The sequence below is a fragment of the Canis lupus genome, chromosome 4, assembly GCF_011100685.1.
Source record: "Canis lupus familiaris isolate Mischka breed German Shepherd chromosome 4, alternate assembly UU_Cfam_GSD_1.0, whole genome shotgun sequence".
Classification (NCBI taxonomy): Eukaryota; Metazoa; Chordata; class Mammalia; order Carnivora; family Canidae; genus Canis; species Canis lupus.
Window position 1 is genome coordinate 37908991 of NC_049225.1, and position 20887 is coordinate 37929877.

The following is a 20887-nucleotide window of genomic DNA, read 5'->3' on the forward strand; positions in this document are numbered from 1 at the left end:
TCTCTCTGTCTCTCATGAATAAATAAATAAAATCTTAAAAAAACAACTGTGCCTTTACAGCTCTATTTTGGTTGTTGATGTCATATAACTACATCTTCATACAAAACAAATTAATAATTCTTGTAAATGCATTAGTGTCTTAAATTATGTAGAAAGCAAAATATGGAATTTCAAAGTTATAATACTAGCTTTTAGATTAATAATTATGAAACTTGAATTAGTTACTTAACCATATACAAAACCAAATGTTATAAAATGTTACAATAATAGTAGTTTTTATGATTGCCCATGTATTTACCTTTACTGACATCTTTATTTCTTCATATGGCTTCAAGTTACTATTTGGTGTTTCATAATACTCTGCAGGATCCCCTTTAGGCTTTTTTGCTGGGCAGGGCTAGTGGAAATGAACTCCCTCAGCTTTTGTTTATCTGGGGATGTCTTTATTTCTGTCTCATTTTTGAAAAACAGTTTTGTGGAATAAAGGAATCTTGGTTGAGTTTTAATTTTTAGCACTTTGAATATATCTGCCCACTACCCTCTGGCCTTCAAAATTTCGGATGAGAAATCTGCTTATTATCTTACTGAGATCTGGTATGTGATGTGTTGCTTCTCTCCTGCTGCTCTCCCTCATTTTTGAAGGATGAGTTTGCCAGATACAGTATTTTTGGTTGGTAGCTTTTTTTCCTTCAGTACTTTGAATATAACATCCCATTGCCTTTTGACTTGTAAGGTTCTGCTGAGAATCTGCTGAAAATCTTATACAAGCTCTCTTCTATATGGTAAATCACTTTTTTCTTGTTGTTTTCAAGATTCTGTCTTTAACTTTTGACACTTTGATTATAAAGTGTCTTGTTGTGGGTCTCTGGTTTAACCATAGTGGAGTTGAGATTTATAAAACTAAATATCCATTTCTTTCCTCAGATTTGGGAAGTTCTAGGTCATTATTTTTTCAAATAAGCTTTCTGCCCTTTTCTCTCTTCTCCATCTTGAACTCCCATAATGTATATATGGTCCACTTAATTACGTCCCATAGTCCCTTAGGCTCTTTTCAATTTTCTTCATTATATTTTCTTTTGCTCCTCTGATTCAATGATTTCAAATGACCTTTCTTCAAGGTCATTGACTGTTTTCTTCTGCCCATCAAGTCTGCTAGTGAATTATTCAATTCTGTTATTTCGGCTCCAGAATATGTTTGATTCTAATAGTTTTTTGTTTAATACTCTAATTTTGTTCATGCATCATTTTCATGCTTCAGTTAGTTGTTTACCTCTCTTCTCTTTTAGCTCCTTGTACATTTTTTAAAAAGATTTATTTATTATTTGAGAGAGGGAGTGCACATGAGTTGGGTGCGGAGCAGAAGCAGAGGGAGAGAGATAATCCCAAGCCAACTCTGTGCTGAGCAAGGAGCCCATTTCAGGGCTTGATCCCATGATGACTTGAGCCAAAATCAAGAGTTGGATGATTAAGCAACTGAGCCATGCAGGACCCTCCTTGTGCATTTTTAAGGTAGTTTAAAAACATTCTTTGTCATGAAGTTGAGAAATGTGTGTTTCTTTATGGTTGGTTTCTGGAACTTTACTCTATTTCTTTGACTAGGACATATTTCCCAGTTTCTTTGTATGCCTTGTAATCTTTTGCTGAGGTTTATGCATTTAAAAAAACAAATACCCTCCCCAGTCTATCCACTGAGTTTATTAAGGGTAAGATCTTCACCAATTAGCCTGGACTAAAGTTCTGGACTCTTAGGCCTCTGCTGGGTATGTGTTTTCTCTGGGCTTGTATCTGTGCTTTTATCTGTCTTAATTTCCCAAATCGCTTGCTTTTGTTTTTTCTCAGGAGCACATAGGCTATTGTCCTTCTCTTACCTGCCTGTGGAACTACAAATCCCTGAAGCTCTAACATGTGGCAGTGGTCGCTTCACTTTTCAGCAGCTTCCAAATTATCCCACTATTCTCATCGGTGATCTGAATCAGGTGAGACCAAACTGTCCTTTGCACAGTTCCCTAACAAGCCAGGGCACTGGAGTCAAAGTCTACTCTTTTGTTTTGACACTGAGGGGAGACCTGGGGAATATGAGGTTTTCTCCCAGTTGCATCATGCTATGCTGGGGAGGGGAGAAGCATAAGCACACAAAATAACACAAAATTTCCTACTGCTTTCATTGAGTCCCTTCTTGATTATGCATTCTCCTGGGTACCAAAGCTTCTCAACTGATCTCCAGAGTTTTCACAGAGGTATTCTGGTCCATGTTTTTTTTTTGTTGTTGTTGTTTTGTTTTGTTTTTAGCATGGCATCTTTATAGGAGGACAATAGTCTAGAGCTTCCTTGTCTATCATCTTGGTGGTTTCCCAAATCATTCTTAAAGCTCTAAGTTATTTTGCTCCAATCTGGACTGAATGCTCTCTAGGTTTACTATTCACCATAATTTTAGGAATTCTCTTCATTGTTCTCTTGGATTAGATCTAGTGTTTCCTGGATCCTGTACCTCCCTCTTTATTATTATCCTATTCTTTTGACGCATACCTTTAGGTAACCAAAGAAATGGGGTGTGGAGATATTTTTTCAAGTTCCTGCTTGTCTTTATGCTACACTCACACTTGAATAATAGTTTTGTTGAGTACAGACATCTAAATTGAAAGTAATTTGTTCCATCCAAGTGTTGGGGGTGAGCAGACAGAAAGCTGGCAAGTAAGTTTAGGGATCCCTAAAAGTCAGAATGTAGAAAACTTTTTTTTCTGGAATACTAACTCTATACTAGGTGCCATTGTTTATGGCAGATGGTTCATTCAATGTTTTTAGACAATAAATCCTCTGACTTTTTGCCTGAAATTAATTTGGTAACCTGATGACTCAACTTCCTGTACTCAAGAATGGAGAGTTTGTCAGTTCCATCTACAAGCTTTCAACAGTTTTACAGCCTATGTCTGACTCCAACCCTCTTATATATGTTGTTTCTGAGTTGAAAACAAAAACACAACAACTCCGTGCTAAGCAAGGAGCCCATTTCAGGGCTTGATCCCATGATGACTTGAGTGCTCTGCTCTAAGTGCAGATTTCCTCTCTCCTTGGCCGCATATATTATAGCCTGTGGCTTTCTCTCCCTAGCTTCACCAGTCAACACTTACATTTCCTTTAGTTCTTCTAGTTTTCATTCAGGTTTCTTGCCCTTCCCCTTATTTTTGTTGCCATGCATTTATATCTTTCTCTATTCATTGACTATTCCTTTTAATGGTATCTCAAGAAGGAGAGGAATAAGTAAATGTACTTAATTTTGAATTGGAAGACAGCATATACCATTTCAGCAGGAATTTTTTTATGGGGGTGAGAGTAAAAGGAGGGAGTAATGGCAAAGACTTTACTACCAGATTTGCTGTCACACTTGTTTCTAATTAAAACTTCTTGTGCAAAAGATACACCCTCATAATTATTATGTTACCTCTTCCTCCATAACATAAGTGAGCAGCTTCCAGTCCCACTCCACTGTCTTGGCATTAGCTGGATGTAGCCTGAAAGTCAAGAGACATCAATTAGAATTCTGGAGAGTTCAATGAAGAGGGGATGGGATGTAAAAGATGCCAGAAACAAGAAACCTCTTATCCTCACTGCTCTTGCTCATCCTTTGACATGATACTATGCCGTCTGAGGGTAGTGGAACTTCAGTATTTTTTCTATTCACTATCCACTTCTCTTTTGGAAGGCATCACTATCCCAATTTTGCCTTGAAGAAATCAACTTTTTATTACTCTTAGCCCATTAGCTTTATCTACCAGGATCCTAGGATGAAGCCTGTGAAGCATATTTAGCCAATCAAGATATTCTATCTCTCACTTCACAGTGATTGGTTAAAAAATGGGCTCATGTTCTATGTTATGCCAATTAAAGCCTACAAGACTCAATTACAGAACTCTTGTGTGATTATAAAGGAGGTGGATTCTCTCTCTCATAAAAGCTAGAACTAAGAAGACTACTATGTAGACCCTGAAAAGGGAACAAAGCAGGACTGAAAAATGGAGTCTGGTAACCATTCTGAACTGAAATAAGTCTTATTCCTAGGTTTCTAGTAACATGAATTATTAAATTCTCTTTAATCAGCTGTTAAAGTTAGTTTGGATTGGGTTTCCTGACACTTGCAACCCAAATAACACTGACATACTAAGTCACCCTCTCTAATGGTTAGCTGAATCAAGCTTAGGCAAAAGAGAGCTATGCCCTGAGTTCAGGCTCCCTAGGAGATTCACCAACATCTAAGGTTCATACTGTTGAATTTTCATGAGAAGCATATAGGCCTCCTTCAGGACATCCACAGTCTCAGAGCCACTGAGCAGGATTTTCTGGATGATGTGAGCCACAATTTCTCTGGGTGGGTAATGCTGGGGTGACACAAAGTCCATCAAAAACTGCACAGTCCCCAGGGGAAAATTTTCTTCAATGGTGTTTGTTACCATTCTTAGTCTTCGATGAGGAATGGGTTCTAATTTTTGACCCTTACTCTGTAGAGATAAAAAGAAAGAAATTAGGATAGGTTTCTTTTTTTTTTTTTAAAAGATTTTATTTATTTATTCATGTGAGACACAGAGAGAGAGAGGCAGAGACATAGGCAGACTCCCTGCAGGGAGCCTGATGCGGAATTCTATCCCAGGACCCCAGGATCATGACTTGAGCCAAAGGCAGACACTCAACCACTGAGCCACCCAGGTGCCCCTAAGATAGGTTTCTACAGACATAAAAACAAGAGGTTCTGAAATAGGTTAGATAGATAGATAGCAAAATTTTCCATGCTTTTGAAATATTCATAATTAAAAATAAAAAGACTGAAAAGTCTTACCTAAAAACTTTTAATGACATGGGAAAATATATATATTAAGTTAAAAAAATAAGAATTTAAAGTTGTACATATAACATAAAATATTATATTATAATAAAATATAGCATAGAAAAAAAACATACAAAAGAGTCAATAGCTAGCCTAAGTTGATTTTGTAGTGAGGGTGAGAAGATAGTTAGGGGTAGTTATGATACTATATCAGATACTGAAATAAAGAGATGAAGAAAAATGTTTTAAATATGTTTTATTGTTAAAAGAAGAATCCCATTTTGTTGATTTACTGTCAACAGTAAATGTTAAGTTGCTTCCCCTATATCCCCCAAAAGTATGTATGTATATAAAAAGACTGGGAGAGAATATGTGAAAAGTGGTTTTCTATTATCTGGGTGGTGGGTAGAATTATTGATGATTTTCCTTTATATGCTCTTTTGTATTTTTCCATAACTGATACACATTACTTTCATAATCAGAAGGAAAAAAACATTTAAGTTTTTTTAAAAAGATTTTATTTATTTATTCATGAGAGACACAGAGGGGGAGAGAGAGAGGCAGAGACACAGGCAGAGGGAGAAGCAGGCTCCACCCAGAAGCCCGATTCAGGACTTGATCCCAGGACCCCAGGATCACACCCCCGGCTGAAGGCAGGCACCAAACCACTGAGCCACTCAGGGATCTCCATATTTAAGTTTTTGATATTGAAATGTAACAACAAGAATAATTTTTGAACATTTACTTTACCCTCACTTTAATTCTCACAAAACTCTAATAAAAACATACTATTATTATTTCTATTTTATAGATAAGGAAACTGAGATTTAGAGTAAGCATTTGTCATGCAACAAATGGCAGAAGCTGATTTCACACATGGGTGGTATAATTCCAGATCTACCCTCTACATTCATGCTACCTCTAAATAATAAAACCAACAATAAATATATTTTTGTTAAAAATCCCCATCATTAAAAAAAGTTAAAATGCCTATGTATAAAAAGGCAACTGAGCAGGCAATACACCAAAATTATTAACAATAATAAATGCTGACCTATAGCACCATAAATAATTAATTTTTTATATTTTAAAATGTTTTATATTAAGAATATTTTTAAAATCTGAGAATAAGTATTAAACTTAAAACATCAACCAAAGATTTGACAGCTTATGTATAACAATAAAACAGAGATGGGTGGAATTATCCATCTAGAAAATCTCCTAGAGAAGTCCAGTGAACTTTCTTTATGCCTCAAATCACCTGAGAGTAATCCCTGATATCACTGATCAGAGACCAATACTGTACCTCTTAATGAAAATTAAGAGCCAGAGAAGACAAAAACAAAAAATCTTACTTTGATTACTATTTTATTTGTGAGGCACTTTACCTATATTTGAATCTATATTATTAATTTCTTGCCCACAAATGGGGACAGCTACAAAGTTAATAAATTCTTTAATAAAGTTAATAAATTCTTTTGATGCTCATATACTTATCAAACATTTCTTTAGGCCTTGTATGGTGGCTTTGTGGTTTATGTGTTTACTTTTAAGTCAAATAACTTTATAATATGGTCATCATGATTTATTTTAGAGTTAAACCAAGAGAGACTCAAAGATTTAAGGCCAATGGCTGGTAAATGGCAGCATGGGGACTGGCTAACATCTTCTGGGGGAAAAATGACCTAGTGAAGTATTTATTAAAAGCCTAAAAAAAAAAAATCATAGGAGAGACAGAAAAGATTTACAGATGAACTCTAGATGACCGAGTTTCTTTAAAGTAAGAAATAAAGATTAAGAGGAAAAATCCCTTTTGTTTGGCTTAATTGCCATCTTTTAATCTAAGCAATGTTTACACAGAAAGGGGATGTGGTATTCCCATTTGTATCTACTGGCAGCTTCTCTAGTTGAGCAGTACCTACAAAGCACTACAGCCTTGACTAGGGAAACACAAACTTTCTCAAGTCCCCCAAATGCTCTTTATAATATCTTGATGCATCACTACCTTGAGGCAAATCCACAAGAAAAAATAGGATGAGCTACTGGTTGGGGACAGTCATTCAGAAGAGAGAAAACATATTAGAAGATAAAACAACAGTAAAAATGAGAGGACAAAGGCCAAATCAACATGAATGCCTGATACACACTATGCTGGATTGCTGATTGCTCCAAAAATGCGCATTTTGAATTCCTGGACTACCTCAAGCCAGTCTTCTTAATGTTGAGAATATGGTTATGGATAATGAAAAAATAGCTTCATATTATAGGACTTAGCCACAATTTTTTCCCCTTACATCTGCTAAGAAAAGCATCTGGTTTAGTTCTCAGCTCAGTAAGACCCATCTCCATTAAAATTTTAAAATTGAATTTCCTCCCCAAAAGTCAGAAAGTAGTAATTTTGGAGGCACTGAAGTATCAAGAGTATCACTATCTCTGTGATATGGGAGCTGTAACAAGGGTATCAGGAAGGGAAAGGTAAAGGGATTGAAGAGAATTATTTAATGAAGGCCTATAATGAGCCAGACACTCTAATAGGCACTTTAAGTATGTTATGTCATTTAATGATCCTGAGGTCTGTTCTTATCTCCATTTTACATCTAGGAAAGTTAGGGCTCAGAAAGGTATAGTTACTTCTACAGTGCCAATTGCTAACCATGGGGGTGAAATTCGAACCCAGGTCTGACTCTACACTAGGTGATTCCACAAGAGGAGGAAAGATAAAAATAACGAATTCATCCTGGGCCTGTTCTCTCAGGCATGGACTCCTTTTAGCATACTAACTTCACGTGAGGCCTATACAAACAACACCTAATCCCTAGGGGAAGACATGTTAGCTCACCTCTCTTGTGTCTTTATCTGGTATTAGTGTCTGGAAGAAGAGGTGATGCACCGGAGGTCGTAAGAAGTACTTCAGTCTATGCAGGCATGGTCTGTTGTATAATCCACCTTGTGGTGTTCGTGCTTGTACCTGGGCAGACCTGGGGTTAGCAGGCTCTGACAGTGATCTGTCTTTTCTGGCTGGAGTTTCTGTGACAGAGAGCCAAGGAACTTTCTCTAAGGAAGTTTCAGACTGTGGAGACTGTGGACTGGGAGAGAACCTTGGAGAGGATGGAGCTGAGACTTCCATAGGAGTGTCATGGTTCTGTACATCATTTTGGAGAGGGTAAGGCCTGTCTCGTGGTAACTGAGCCAAGTCTCCAAATGAGTGTGGCATGTCTCCTAGCAAGCACGGCCTATCTCCAGGTGAATGGAGCATATCTCCTGGGAAGTCTGGGACTTCTCCAGGTGAATGTGGCACACTTTCTGGTAACTGTGGTGCATCTCCTGGTGACTGTGGCATGTCTGCTGGTGACTGTGGCACGTGTCTTGGTGATTGTGGCACGTCTTCTGGTGACTGTGGTACATCTTCTGATGAATGTGGCATATCTTGTAAATGTGCCACATCTTGTGGATATGATATGTTTTGAGGTGGGCCTGGTACATCTTGAGGTAGGCCCAGAGGAGAGTCTTGAGGTGGGCACAGTGAGTCTTGAGGTGGGCTGGGTGAGTGCTGAGGTCGCCATGATGAGTCTGGAGGTGGGCTTGGCACAGTCTGCTGAGGGCACGGCATATCTTGAGGAGGGCGTGGAACTGCTTGAGGCAGGTGAGGCAAAGCCTGTAGTTGGCACTGCATGGTTTGTGATGGGCATGACAAGGCTCGTGGTGGGCATGAGGAGGCTCGTGGTGGACATGGTGAGGTTCGCAGTGGGCATGGCAAGGCTCGAAATGGGCATGGCAAGGCTTGTGGTGGGCAAGGCACATCTTGCTGTGGGCATGGCAAGGGTGCCCTCTGATTGCTGCTGCTACTGTTATTGCTTGTTGGGGAGGAGGAGCAAACATCTGAAGATAGCTGTAGGCTTGCCAAGAAGCCAAGGTCACCTTTGAATGTAGTTGAGCTACAATTTGGTTCTGTTGAATAAACAGAGTTCCCACTGATGGATGTAGGGGGTTGTGGACCTTCAAATGTGGTTTCTTCCAAAAGGTCCAAATCCACAGGATCGCTGTTAATGATTCTCCGTGCTGCAGGCCAAGAGCTTCTGTCTACCCGCCCTTCCATCACCTCTTTGCTGGAGAGGCTGGCACATGTCTGAAGATTAGGTGGCTCTTTCTGGGAGGGAGCAACAGGTTCTAGAGTCAAGTCAAGTGTGGCAATAGGTCTATTTTCTTCTTCAGTTCTTGTCAGGTCAATCACACAGAGTCCACTGCGATCCTTTGTCCTTGGTCTGGTTTCTCTAGTTAAGTCAATGAAGTCCTGTTAAAGGATTGTAAGAATATAAAAGGTCAAGTAGGGAGTCTTTGCTTTATCTAAGATTTACATTTGAGCTTTTAAGGATAATCATATTTTACCTTTTCACTTCACTGATAAACATTTTATATAACATAGGCATTAATCTATTTCCTTTGGTCAAAATTTTACTACTGTCAATACTGTCAATTTCTATACCTTCTTAAATTATCCAAATGCCACATGCATATAACTGAGGGCATAGTGGGAAATTTTTTCTGATCCAAAGTAAACAGGGGAGTAGGGAAGATTTCAACCTTAAGTCACAAGAGAAAAAGCAACCTTTGTTTGGAAAAGCAAATACACAGGATAATTTGCAGCAGAAACTAAAGAAGAAGGTAAGCTAACATAAGAGAATCTGCTATGTGCTAAGAACATACTGAGTACTTTCACATATCTTTAATTTCACAATATTCCTATCAGGTAGGCATTATAATTTTCATTATACAGATGGGGAAAATGGAGTTCAGAGAGGTTAGGTCATTACCTAAGGATTATACAATTAAGCCACAGAGACAGACATTCAAACCCAGGTCTGTTTCCTTCTTTCTCTGTAAAACCTCATTCAATATATAATCAGTTTATAGTCAGATATGCAGAGTAATACAATAACAGTTATAAAACCAACAGGGTAAATCTGAGCCCTAACTAGATTAATTACTGGAAAACTTATCTTTACCTCCATTACTTGCCAAAATGATTGGGCAGTTCATAAATCCTGATGATCTAGCCAATGGTACTATAATTAATTTCTGTGCCATAAGCCTGGAACAATATTGTACTCCCTTTTACTCTCAAAGCTGTTTCAGTATGGATGACAAATAATATCATCCTGATTACTGATCAGGCTCATTGATGAACACGATAGGAAATATCCCCTATATGGTATTATTAGAATCAACTGCAGTATTTAAAAAAAAAATTCCATTTCTGATCAGAAGGGCTAGCTAGATACTCTGATCAACAAACCTAATAAAAGCTAGAATGGATACATCTATTAATCTATATAGATATCTAGATAGATAGAGTATATATATATTTATGTAAAGTATATATATATATATGTATATTTGTAAAAACATGGGAGGAGATATAACAAGAATAAAGCAACCAAAAGAAGTGAGTATACCTATATTAATATCAGACAAAATAGATTTTAATGAAAATAGCATTATTAGAGATAAAGAGGCTACTATACAATAAAAGATTTATTTTATCAAGATAAAATAATTTCAAAACTATGCATAATAACATAATCTTCATAGAGCAAAAATAGATACAAGTACAAGGAGAAAAAGGAATATCCAGTCATTGTGAGAAATTTTTACATGTCTTTTTTGATTGATAGATCATGCAAACAAAGAAATTATTATGGATACAGAAGATTCTAACACATTTAACAAGCTTCATCTAAAGGATTCAGAATAGTTATGCACAATTACATGAAATATTTACAAAAATTTATCACATACCAGGAGTCAAAGTACATCTTAGTCAACATCAAAAGATTATCACTCAGACCAAAATACTATTAGGTTAGAATGCAATGCAAAAAAGTAACTAAGACAAACTCCATACAACTGTGAATTAAGAAGTATGACAAAATAACATATAGGTCAAAGAACAAATTATAGAAACTAGAAAAATTTCAGAATTGAACAGTAACAAAAATACTAGATATTAAAATGTGACATGCAGCAAAATAATTGTGTAGAAAAAAATTTACACTTAGACATTTAGAAAAGAATGGAAGAAAATTAATGTGCTAAGCACACACTTTTAGGTAGCAGAAAAAGGACAGAATACACTCAAAGAAAGCAGAAGAGATGAAATAATAACAAGAGCAGAAATGAATGAAACAGAGAACAAACACAGCAGAGAAGTGCAAATGTCACAGGTTTGTTCTTTTAAAAGATTATTAAAATTAGCAAACATGATAAAATTAAGACAATGAAGGCACAAATAACTAATATTAAGAATGAAAAAGGGATAAAATTACAGATGTTCTTAAGATAAAAAAGATGAGAAGATGCTGTGAACAATTCTACATAAAAAAAGAAACAACAACTTGGGATGTTGGATGAAATAGATAAATCCCTGGAAAAATAAAGCTTAGCAAAACTGTCTCAAAAAATTGAGTGATGGGTATGTGGGGAATCATTATATAGTTTGCTCTATTTGTCATGTTTGAAATTTTCCATAGTGAAAAGGTATTTTTTAAGTTGACTTAGAAAAAAGAAAAAAATCAAGATAGCTCCTTAACCATAAAGAAATGAAATCAGTAGTTGAAATTTTTCCTTCAAAAAACTCCAGATCAAACTGATTTTAAAAGGAGAGTTCTGCTAAAAATTCAAGGAACAAAATGATTCTACTTTATATAAGCTATTTAAAAGAATAAAAAATGAAGGGATACCTCCAACTCATATTATGACTTAGCATAAACTTGATCCAAAATCTGAAAGTACAAGAAGGAAATATTATAAGTCAATATCACGTCTGCACACAGACATAAAAATCTTAAATGAAACACTATAAACTAAGTCCAGCAAACCAAGGTGAATCTCCCTAGGAATCATACCTAGTTTAGCATTTAAAAAAATTAATATAGTTTGCCACATAAAGAAAAATCATATGATCATGTGAAGACACCAAAAAGCATTTGATAACACATTCAGCATCCATTCTTTTTTTTTTTTTTTTAAGATTTTATTTATTTATTCATGAGTGACACAGGGAGAGAGGCAGGGACAGGCAGAGGGAGAAGCAGGCTCCAGGCAGGGAGCCAGACGTGGGACTCGATCCTGGGTCTCCAGGATCACGTCCTGGGCTGAAGTTGGCGGTAAACCGCTGAGCCACCTGGGCTGCCCTCAGCATCCGTTCTTAAGAAGAAAAAATAAATGCCACTATTAGGACTTAATTCAGTTCTGATACTACCTGGCATTAGTGTAGAACCAACAGGTTAAGGGCTCAGTCCCACATGACCCCCCCCACCATTTCAAGTAGTTGCAAGTAGTTGGGCCCCTGGTTACCCACCACTCTGTCTAATTTGGCTAAAAAATGGGGGTTCCCATGACTCCCTTCCTAAGTTTTGATAATAATGGTTCACAAAACTCAGAGAAACATTTCACTTTCTATTACCACTTTATTATAAATGATGCAATAATAAAGCCAGATGAAGAAATACATAGGGCAAGGTCCAGAAAAGTCCTGAGTGCAGGGACTCCAGGATCACACCCTGAGCCGAAGGCAGATGCTCAACCACTGAGCCACCCAGGCATCCCTACACTTGAAAATATCTTACAACTTTACTCATCAATCATACCTCAATAAAGCTGAAACTAAAAATAAATAACTTAAAAAAAAAACACATGACAAAAGCCAAAGAAACTGGAAAATATAAGTTGGAGGGACACCTGGATGGCTCATTCAGTTGGGCATCCAACTTGTGGTTTTGGCTTGGGTCATGATCTTGAGGTCATGGGATTGAGCCCCCTGTCAGGCTCTGTCCTCAGCAGGGTATCTGCCTGAGATTCCATCTTTCCCTCCCTCTGCATCTCCCCTCTCTGTGCATGCTCAATCTCTCTCTCAAATAAGTAAATAAATCTTTAAAAAAAATAATGAGTTAGGGACTAATACTACCTTAAAAGTATTTGAATTTTGGGATCCCTGGGTGGCGCAGCGGTTTAGCGCCTGCCTTTGGCCCAGGGCGTGATCCTGGAGACCCAGGATCGAATCCCACGTCAGGCTCCTGGTGCACGGAGCCTGCTTCTTCCTCTGCCTGTGTCTCTGCCTGTCTCTCTCACTGTGTGCCTATCATAAATAAATAAAAAAATAAAAAAAATTTTTTAAAGTATTTGAATTTCTTGGACTGGTACATATAACTTTAAATTAATTAATTTTATTTAATTAAAATTTGGGGCACCTGGGTGGCTCAGTCGGTTAAGTGCCTGCCTTCAGCTCAAGTCAGGAACCCAGGGTTCTGGGCTAGAGCCCCAAACTGGGCTCCCTGCTCAGTGGGGAGGCTGCTTCTCTCTCTCCTTCTACCCACTGCTTGTGTTCTCTATCTCAAATGAATAAAATCTTTTTAAAAATTAATAATATTTTTTAGAGCAGTTTTAGGTTCACAGCAAAATTGAGAAACTTCAGAGCATTTCCATGTACTCCTCTCCCCACATATAATCTCCCTCACTATGAACATCCTGCACTACTATGGCACATTTGTTACAACAGATGAACCTACACTGTCACACCATTATCAACCAAAGTCCATAGTTTACATTATGGTTCATTCTCGATGCTATACATCCCAAGGGTTTTGACAAATGTATAACGACATGTATTCATCACAGCAGTATCATACAGAATAGCTTCACTGCCTGAAAAATCCTCCACATTCCACCTATTCAGCCTTCCCTTCCCACTAACCTCCAAAAACCACTGATCTTTCATCTTCATAGTTTTGACTTTTCAGAATGTCACGTTGTTGGAATCACAGAGCATGTAATCTTTTCAGATTGGCTTCTTTCACTTAATAATATGCATTCAATTTTCCTCCATGTCTTTTCAAGACTGGATAGCTAATTTTTTTTAGCAATGAATAATATTCCAATATCTGGATGTACCACAGTTTACTTATCTATTCACTTACTGATAAACATCTTAGTTTTGGCAATTATGAATAAAGCTGCTATAAACATCCGTGTGCTGTTTTTTTTTTCCCCATGTGTTTCAAATGTTTCAAATCATTTGGGTCAGTACTAAGGAGCATGGTTGCTGGATGGCTAAGAATGTGTTTAGTTTTGTAAAAAGCTGAACTGTCCTCCAAAGTGACTGTAGCATTTTGCATTCCCACTAGTAATTAATGAGAGTTCCTATTACTCTACATCCTCACCAGCATTTGGTATAATCGGTATTTTAGATTTTGGCTATTCTAAAATCCAAATGTAGTAGTATCTCATGTTGGTTTTAACTTACAATTCCCTAATGACATATGATGTTGAACATCTTTTCATATGCTTACTTGCCGTCTGTATACCTTCTTGGGTGAGGTATCTGTTTTTGGCATTTTGTCCATTTTTATTTTATTTTATTTTTTGGTGAAAAAATTTATATTTAGATTTATAGCCGGACTCAGTTTAGATGATCCCAATCTGATCAAGGTGTTGACCTTGGCCACATCAATGTCATAGAGCTTCTTCACAGCCTGTTTGATCTGGTGCTATTGGCCTTGACATCCACAATGAATCCACAAGAAGTGTGTTGTCTTCTATTTTCTTCATGGCTGACTCAGTAGTTAAGGGGAACTTGATGATGGCATAGTGATCAAGCTAGTTTCTCCTGGGGGCGTTCTTTCGAGGACTTGGGTCGTCGGAATGTAGGTGACATGCGGATCTTCTTTTTTTGTTTTTGTTTTTTGCCTTTCAGCACCGCTTTCTTAGCTTTCAAATCTTTCGCTTTGCCTTTGGCTTTGGGAGGGGCAGGGCTTCTTTCTTCGCCTTCTGCACCATCTTCGTGAAAGGGATTTCCCAGGCTCGTTTCCATGGGCTTATAGAGCGGAGTCTCCGTCCATTTTTAAATTGGGTTATTCATTTCCTTATTGTTGAGTTTTAAGAGTTCTTTGTATACTTTAGATAAGTCTTTTATCATATGTGTCTTTTTTTTTTAAGATTTTATTTATTTATTCATAGAGACAGAGAGAGAGAGGCAGAGACACAGGCAGAGGGAGAAGCAGGCATCATACAGAGAGCCTGATGTAGGAGTCTATCCAGTCTCCAGGATCACGCCCTGGGCTGCAGGCGGCGCTAAACCGCTGCGCCACCGGGGCTGCCCTATCGTGTCTTTTTCAAATATTTTCTCCCAGTCTATGGCTTGTCTCCTCATTCTCTTGACATTGTCTTTTGCAGAGAAGAAGTTTTTAATTTTGATGAAGTCCAGTTTAGCAACCATTTCTTTCATAGATCATGTCTTTGGTGTTGTATCTAAAAAGTCATTGCCTGGGGAATCCTGGGTGGCTCCGCGGTTTAGCACCTGCCTTCCGCCCGAAGCCTAGTCCTGGAATCCTGGGATCAAGTCCCATATCGGGTTCCCTGAATGGAGCCTGCTTCTCCCTCTGCCTGTGTCTCTGCCTCTCTCTCTCTCTGTATCTCTCATGAATAAATAAATAAATAAATAAATAAAATCTTAAAAAAAAATGTCATTGCCCAAACTCATGTAGTACGTGTTCTCTACTTTTTCTTCCAGGAGTTTTTTTTTTGTTTTTTTTTTTTTAAGATTTTATTTATTCATTCATGAGAGGCACACACAGAGAGAGGAAGAGACACAGGCAGAGGGAGAAGCAGATATCAGGTCTCCAGGATCACACCCTGGGCTGCAGGCGGCGCTAAACCGCTGCGCCACTGGGGCTGCCCTCTTCCAGGAGTTTTATAGTTTTACATTTTTATAGTTTTACATTCAAGTTTATGATCTATTTTGAGTTAACTTTTGTTAAAGGTGTAAGATCTGTGTGTAGGTTCATTTCTTTGCATGTGAATGTCCAGTTGTTTCAGCACCATTTGTTGAAAAGACTATCTTTGTTCCATTGTCAAAGATCAGTTGACTAGGGATCCCTGGGTGGCGCAGCGGTTTGGCGCTTGCCCTTGGCCCAGGGTGCGATCCTGGAGACCCGGGATCGGGTCCCACATAGGGCTCCCGGTGCATGGAGCCTGCTTCTCTCCCTCTGCCTGTGTCTCTGCCTCTCTCTCTCTGTGTGACTATCATAAATAAATAAATAAATAATTAAAAAAAAAAAAAGATCAGTTGACTATATTAATGTGGGTCTACTCCTGGGCTTTCAAATTTGTTCCATCAAACTATTTGTCTATTCTTTCCACACTGTTTGGATTACTGAAGTTTGTACCAAGTCTTGAAGTCAAGTAGTAGCAGTTCTCTGTTCTTTTCCTTCAAGACTGAGTTAGCTATCTGCAGTCTTTTGCTTCTTCCATATAAACTTCACTCATCCTATTGATATTTATAAAATAACTTGCTAGGATTTTAACTGAAATTGTGTTGAATCTACAGATCAAGTTCATAAGAGCTGACATCTTCATAATATTGAGTCTTCCTATCCACAAACATGGAATATCCCTCCATTTATTTCGTTCTTCTTTGATATCTTTCATCAGTTTTGTAGTTTTCCACATATAGATCTTCTACCTACTTTGTTAGATTTATACTATCTTATTTTTTAAGGTTCTCATGTAAATGGTAGTATGTTTTAAATTTCAAATTCCACTTGTTCACTTTTCATAGAAAATGACTGGCTTTTGTAAATTGATCTTGCATCGACAATATTGCTATTATCACTTATTAGTTTCAGGAGTTTTTTGGTTGATTCTTTTGGGGTTTTTTTCTACATAGATGATTATGACACCTGTGAACAAAGACAATTTTATTTATTTTTTCCTAATCTGTATACCTTTTATTTCTTCTTCTTCTCCTCTTATTGTATCAACTAGGACTTCCAGTATGATGTTGAAAAGCAGTGGTGAGAGGGGACATCTGCCTTGTTCCTAATCTTGGTGGGATGTTTCAAGTTTCTTACATTAAGTATGGTTATCACCTGTAGGATTTTTGTAGATGTTCTTTATCAAGTTGAGGAAGTTCATCCTCTATTTGTAGTATGCTGAGAGTTTTTAACCATGAATGGATGCCTATGTTTGGTTATTTGTTTAAAAAATTTTTAAGATATGTTTTATTATTATTTTTTGGCTTTTTAAGATTTTATTTTAATCCCAGTTAGTTAATATATAGTTATATTAGTTTCAGGTATACAGTATGCTGACTCAACAATTCTATATACTGGCCAGTGCTCATCACGACAAGTGCACTTCTTAATCCCCATCACCTATTTAACCCATCCATTTGGTAACCATCAGTTTGTCCTCTATAATAAAGAGTTTAAGGATCTGTTTCTTGATTTGTCTCTTTCTTCCCCCTTTGTTCAAATGTTTTGTTTCTTAAATTCCACACATGAGTGAAATCATATGGTATGTCTTTCTCTGACTTACTTTGTTTAGCATTATGCTCTCTAGCTCCACCCATATTATTGCAAATGGCAAGATTTCATTCTTTTTATCGCTAAATAATATTCCATTATATATATATATCACATCTTCTTTATCCATTCATCTATCGATGGACACTTGGGCTACTTTCACAATTTGGCTATTGTAAATAATGCTGTGATAAACATCAGGGCACACGCATCCCTTTGAATTAGTTTCTGTATTCTTTGGGTAAATATCTAGTAGTATGATTGCTGGATCATAGGGTAGTTCTATTTTTAACTTTTTGAGAAATCTCCGTACTGTTTTTCACAATGGCTGTACCTCTTTGCATTCCCACCAACAGTTCTTGAGTATTCCCTTTTCTCCGTAAACCTGCCAACACCTGTTTCTTGTGTTGTTGATTTTAGCCATTCTGACAGGTATGAGGTGATATCTCATTGAAGTTTTGATTTGTATTTCCCTAATTGTAAGTGATGATGGGCATCTTTTCATGTGTCTGTTGGCTATCTGAATGTCAGCTTTGAAGAAATGTCTGTTCAGTACAATGTTATATGCAATGTTATCTGTTCATGTCTTCTGCCCTGTTTTAAATTTAGATTATTTGGTTTTTGGGTGTTGAGTTTTAGAATATCTTTACATATTTTGGATACTAAATCTTTATCAGATATGTCATTTGCAAATATCTTCTCCCATTCAGTAGGCTGCCTTTTAGTTTTGTTGATAGTTTTCTTTGCAGTGTAAAAAGCTTTATATTTTGATGTAGTACCAATATTTTTGGTTTTGTTTCTCTTGCCTTATGAGAAATTTCTAGAAAAAATTTCCTACAGCCTATGTTAAAGAGGTTACTGCCTGTGTTCTCTTCTAGGTTTTTTATGGTTTCAGGTGTCACATTTAGGTCCTTACTCCACTTTGAATTTATTTTCCTGTATAGTGTAAGAAACTGGTCCAGTTTCTTTTACATGTTGCTGTCCAGTTTTTCCAACATCATTTGTTGAAGAGACTGTCTTTTTCCCATTGCATGTTCTTTCCTGCTTTGTCAAAGATTAACTGACCATATCATGATCTCAGGGTCCTGGGATCCAGCCCTGCATTGGGCTCCTGGCTCAGCAGGGAGTCTTCTGGTGAGTCTCTCTTCCTCTCCCTTTGCCCTTCCCCCTGCTTGCATGCATGTGCTCTCTCTAAATAAATAAATCTTAAAAAAAAAAGATTAATTGGGTGTTATACTATATGTTGACAAATCGAACTTTAATAAAAAGAAAGAGGAAAACCATGAAAAAAAAGATTAACTGACCATACATAGTTGTGGTTTCATTTCCAGGTTTTCTATGCTGTTCCATTCATCAATGTGTCTATTTTTGTGCCAATACTATACTGTTTAGGTCACTACAGCTATGTAATACAACTTGCAGTCTGGAATTGTGATGCCTCCAGTTTTGCTCTTCTTTCTTAAGATTGCTTTGGCTATTCAGGGTTTTTTGTGGTTCCATATAAATTTTAGAATTGTTTGTTCCAATTCTAAAGTTCTAAAGTTTTACACAACTTGGAACAACTTGTGTAAAAAGTTGTTAATATTTTGATAGGGATTGCATTAAATGTGTAGATTGCTTTGGGTTATATAGACATTTTAACAATATTTGTTCTTCCAATCCATGAGCATGGACTGTCTTTTCTATTGCTTTGTGTTAAATTTTTCCATTAGTGTTCTATAGTTTTTAGAGTACAGGTCTTTCACCTCTTTGGTTAGGTTTATTCCCAGGTATCTTATTATTTTTGGTGCAATTAAAAATGGGATTGTTCCTTTTTCTTTTTTTTTTTAAGTAAACTCTACACCTAACATGGGGCTTGAACTCATGACTGCAAGATCAAGAGGCATGACCTCCCAACTGAGCTTGCCAGGCACCCCATAAATGAGACTGTTTTCTTAGTTTTTCCTTCTGCTGCTTCATTTTTGGTGTATAAATATGTAAAAGATTTCTTTTTATTAAGATTTTATTTATTCATGAGAGACACAGAAAGAGAGGCAGAGACACAGGCAGAGGGAGAAGCAGGCTCCATGCAGGGAGCCTGACGTGGGACTCGATTCCAGGTCTCCAGGATCATGCCCTGGGCTGAAGGCGGCGCTAAACCACTGAGCCACCTGGACTGCCCATAAAAGATTTCTATATATGAATTTTGTATCCTGCGACTTTACTGAATTTGCTTATTAGTTCTAGTAGGTTTTTTGGTGGAATTTTTAAAAATTTTCTACATATAGTACAATGTTATCTGCAAATAATGAAAGTTTTACTTCTTCCTTACTGATTTGGATGCCCTTCCTTCCTTCCTTCCTTCCTTCCTTCCTTCCTTCCTTCCTTCCTTCCTTCCTTCCTTCCTTCCTTCCTTCCTTCCCTCCTTCCTTCCTCCCTCCCTCCCTCCCTCTCCCTTCCTCCCTTTCTCTCTTTCCATCCATCCCTTTGTCTATCTGCCTGAATGTAGCTAGGACTTCCAGTACTATGACGAATAAAAATGGTGAGTGGACATTCTTGTCTTGTTTCTTACCTTAGGGGAAAGGCTGTCAGTTTTTCCCCATTAAGGATGGTGTTAGCTGTGGGTTTTTCATATATGGCCTTATTACATTGAGGTATATTCCCTCTAAACCTACTTTGTTGAGGGTTTTTTTTTTTTTAAATCACGAATGGACGTTGTACCTTGTCAAATGCTTTTTCTGTTTATTGAAATGATAATATGGTTCTTATACTTCTCTTACTGATATGATGTATCATGTTAATTGATTTGCAAATACTTAACCACCCTTGCCACCCCGGAATTAATCCCACTTGACAATGGTGAATGATTTTTTTTACTGTATTGCTGAATTCATTCTGGTAGTATTTTGTGGAGGATTTCTGCATCTGTGTTCATCAGGGATACTAAACTGTAGCTCTTTTTTTAGTAGTGTCTTTATCTGGTTTTGGTATCAAGGTAATGCTGACCTCATGGAATGAATTTGGGTTTTCCATCCTTTTCTATTCTTTGGACTAGTTTGAGAAGAATAGGTATTAACTCTTCTTTAAATGTTTGGTAGACATGGACTGTGAAGCCATCTGGTCCTGAACTTTTGTTGGGAGTTTTTGATAACTGATTCAATTTCTTTGCTGGTTATCAAGTCTGTTCAAATTTTCTATTTCTTACTGCCTCGATTTTGGTAGGTTATATATTTCTAGGAATTTATTCATTTTTTTTCTAGGTTGTCTAATTTGTTGGCATATAGTTTTTCATAATATTCTCTTGTATTTCTGTGGTATTGGTTATTAGTTCTCTCTCATTTTTATTTGAGTCACTTCTTTTCTTGATAAGCTGGCACTAGAGTCTATCAATTTTATTGATTTTTTTCAAAGAACCACCTCCTGGTTTCTTTGTTCTATTGATTCAGTTTTTTGTTTTTTTAGTTTCTATATCACTTATTTCTGCTCTAGCCTTTATTATTTCCTTCCCTCTGCTGGTTTTGCATTTTGTTTGTTCTTTTTCTAGCTCCTATAAAGTTGGGTTGTTTATTTCATTTTTTTCTTGCTTCTTGATGTAGGCCTGTATTGCTATAAGCTTTCCTCTTAGAACTATTTTTTGCTGCATCCCAAAGGTTCTGGACCACTGAGTGGGCAGTGTTTGGTTCCTGGCCTGAATGTGGCACATTTTAGCTAGGCATGCTCTGGTCTGTTTGTGAAA

At 37.1% G+C, this 20887-nt stretch overlaps 1 protein-coding gene across 1 annotated transcript in view; it reads right to left on the reverse strand.

Moving 5' to 3' along the window:
* The window catches only part of SIMC1 (SUMO interacting motifs containing 1), a 77249-nt gene that overhangs the window by 38755 nt on the left and 17607 nt on the right, over positions 1 to 20887 (reverse strand). Inside the window, exons 2-4 of the mRNA XM_038534700.1 lie at positions 7656 to 9107; positions 4261 to 4493; positions 3440 to 3509 (exon numbers count right to left, since the gene is read on the reverse strand). Of these exons, the coding sequence (XP_038390628.1) occupies positions 3440 to 3509; positions 4261 to 4493; positions 7656 to 9107 (1755 nt within the window). The remainder of the gene's footprint in view (positions 1 to 3439; positions 3510 to 4260; positions 4494 to 7655; positions 9108 to 20887) is intronic.